At 47.3% G+C, this 2,923-nt stretch overlaps 1 protein-coding gene across 1 annotated transcript in view; it reads right to left on the bottom strand.

Moving 5' to 3' along the window:
- Positions 1 to 2,495, bottom strand: part of men1 (multiple endocrine neoplasia I) — a 15,693-nt gene extending 13,198 nt beyond the window's left edge. The window contains exons 1-2 of the mRNA XM_055665729.1: positions 2,422 to 2,495; positions 1 to 69 (exon numbers count right to left, since the gene is read on the bottom strand). The exon at positions 1 to 69 is cut by the window's left edge and continues 396 nt beyond it. Of these exons, the coding sequence (XP_055521704.1) occupies positions 1 to 46 (46 nt within the window). The 5' untranslated portion in view covers positions 47 to 69; positions 2,422 to 2,495. The remainder of the gene's footprint in view (positions 70 to 2,421) is intronic.
- Positions 2,496 to 2,923: the final 428 nt, after the last annotated feature.

Genomic DNA, 2,923 nt, shown 5'->3' with positions numbered 1-2,923 from the left:
TGCTGCAGATGGGAAAGAAGGCAACTTGCGCAGACTTCAACCCCATCTTGTCTCCTCCAGGGTCGGCACCTGTCAAAATAGGTTCCAGTTTATTATTGTCATGTGTACCAAGGTACAGGAAGAAGCTGTCACGCTTGATACCCAAACAGATCAGATAGAGGCACAGAGTGATGCAGCGTGGAAACAGGCCCTTGGGCCCAACTTGCCCGCACCAGCTAACACTACACTAGTCCCACCTGCCCACATTTGGTCCATATCGCTCCAAACCTGTCCTATCCATGAACCTGTCTAACTGTTTCTTAAATGTTGGGACAGTCCCAGCCTCAACCAGGGTTGAAGTGAGTCTGTAAAAGAAAGAAATCCAGATGCTGGTAAAATCGAAGGTAGACAAAAAATGCGGGCAAACCTCAGCAGGTGAGGCAGCATCTCAGGAGAGAAGGAATTGGTGACGCTTTGGGTCGAGACCCTTCTTCAGACTGGTGAAGGGTCTCGACCTGAAACATCGCCAACTCCTTCTCTCCATAGATGCTGCCTCTCTCACCCTTTGAGTTTCTCCAGCATTTTTTGTCTACCTTCGATTTTTCCAGCATCTGCAGTTCATTCTTAAACCAGTCTTTGATGATGTTGGCTGCTTTACTGAGGTAGCATGGTGTAGATGGAGTCAATGGTGGGGAGTTTGGTCTGTGTGGACTGGGCGACATCAGAGGGCGGCACTGTGGCGCAGCGATAGAGTTGCTGCTTCACATCGCCAGAGACCCAGGTTCGATCCTGACTACGGGTGCTGTCTGTACATTCTCCCTGTGACTTGATTATCTCCGGGTGCTCCAGTTTCCTCCCACACTCCAAAGATGTACAGGTTTGTAGGTCATTCGGCGCCGTGGTACGAATGTAAATTGCCCCTCGAGGCTTTAAAGTCCTGTCCCACGGTACGAGTTCATTTCAAGAATTCTCCCGAGTTTGCCCTGATTCGAACTCGGAGATTTACGGTAATGGCCACTCGTCGGTACTCGGGGCTCTCGTGGACATTTTTCAACACGTTAAAAAATCTTCACGAGTCTTCCCGAGCTTACCTGCCGTTAGCGAGTCTTCCCGAGTACCTGCCGTTAGCGTTAGGAGCCGCTAAGAGACGTCCCCGAGCTCCGACGTACCCGCTACGTACATTCTCCGTGCTTACCACGAGTTTGATTTTCTTTAAACTCGGGAGAGCTCTTGGAAAGAACTCGTACTGTGGGACAGGGCTATTAAAGTGGTGGATGGCTGGTCGGCGCAGACTCGGTGGGAACTCAGAACCTGTTTCCACGCTGTATCTCTGGACTAAACTACAACTCTCTGCGATTTCTTGCGGTCTTGGGCAGAGTAGTTCCCAAACCAAGCTGCGATGCATCCTGACAAGACAGGGCGCTTTCTCAGGTTGGTGAGAGCCACTGGATAAGATTGTTTCATCTTTGTTTCAGAATGCTTCAATCTATAATAACTGAAAATTTCATTCAGTTCTCTTAATTTTTAAGAAGGTTATGGGCTTTTGACTGTCCTTGCTCACAGCTTTCGAGTTAAGTCAATAGAAAAGCAATAGGGATAATGGATAAACCAGACCAATTCATAACGAGTTGGTCTCCATTCGTCGTTTTTTTGGAATCATATGGTGCAACACAATTGTAAAAAATAACTGTTTCAGGACTGGACGAGGGTTGGTCAAGATTATAAATAATGATCTCCTTTTCTTTTCACTATTTTCTCTCTCAACTTTCTTCATTTACTCGTTTTCTTTCTTCACACACTATATATTTCACATCTTTCTATCCTTTACTATCTAACTTCTTTTTCTTATGCTCATCTTTTTTCAATGTAAAAAAAAAAAAAAGTTGTACATAAAATGTATTATGAAAATATATATTAGGCACTTTGGTGCCATATGACTGTGCTTACTTCTAATAAAATAAAATATAAAAAATAAAAAAAAGAAAAGCAATAGGGAATAAGATGCTAATTTCAGTATGAAAATGGCCATAACTTTTTTAATACTGAAGATATGAAAGTGAATTAGATGTCAAATTAAACTTCTTTTTATGCTCTATCTGATGGGATAAATTTAATTTTTAAAATCTCAAAATGTTGTAACATTGCTACACTGGACATAGGAATAAAAGACTTTCTTGTCACTAGGCACACAGTGCAATTCTTTGCTTGCATGTATATATATGCACAATGTAGACACATTACAGGCTGGATTTCCACAGATTCCCCAGTGCACAACGTTAGGTTTGGAGCAGCCCAGAGCATGAACCACTGTGCTGGGACAAAGCGGCGGCGGGGAGACTTTAATCCGCTGCCGCCTGAGGCCTAAGCACGAGAATGTGTTTATAAGCATCCAGCCCATGAGTACACGCTGGCCTGGTCGCCCTCCTGCCGCCTCCCGCTTACCTCAAGCCGCTGCTCGCTCCAACGCCAGGCCCGCCTCACGGTCGCCCCGGCAACTGTACAGGCCTGGCTCAGGCTATGCGCGGCGCACCCTGGGAGTTGTAGTCCCTCTTGTCCCGCCCCAGCGTGTGGTGGGGCGGGGGGGCAGGTGCACGCCGGGAGTTGTAGGCCAAATCGACAACTGCGCATGCTCTCCGCGGCGAAGGGCACCCTGGGAGTTGTCGTCCAGCCCAGCGTGGATCGCCGGGTGCACGCCGGGATATGTAGGCCAGCGCGCCAACAGCGCATGCTCGCCCCCCAAAGAAAGGCACGCTGGGAGTTGTAGGCAGCACAGTCCGCATGCGCGGAGACTTTGGCGCGCTTTTTTTGTCAGGGTTGTCCATCTTGTGTTGGTGTCCATGGAAGATGATGAAAGGAGTGATAGTCAACTTAAAACATCTCCTCCCTCTGCTGAAAGAAGGGACAGCCTGCGGGAGTGTCATTTACGCCATTTAAACCATTACAT

Source organism: Leucoraja erinacea, unplaced genomic scaffold (assembly GCF_028641065.1).
Source record: "Leucoraja erinacea ecotype New England unplaced genomic scaffold, Leri_hhj_1 Leri_144S, whole genome shotgun sequence".
Taxonomy (NCBI): Eukaryota; Metazoa; Chordata; class Chondrichthyes; order Rajiformes; family Rajidae; genus Leucoraja; species Leucoraja erinaceus.
This window is presented reverse-complemented; position numbering and strand designations above follow the sequence as displayed.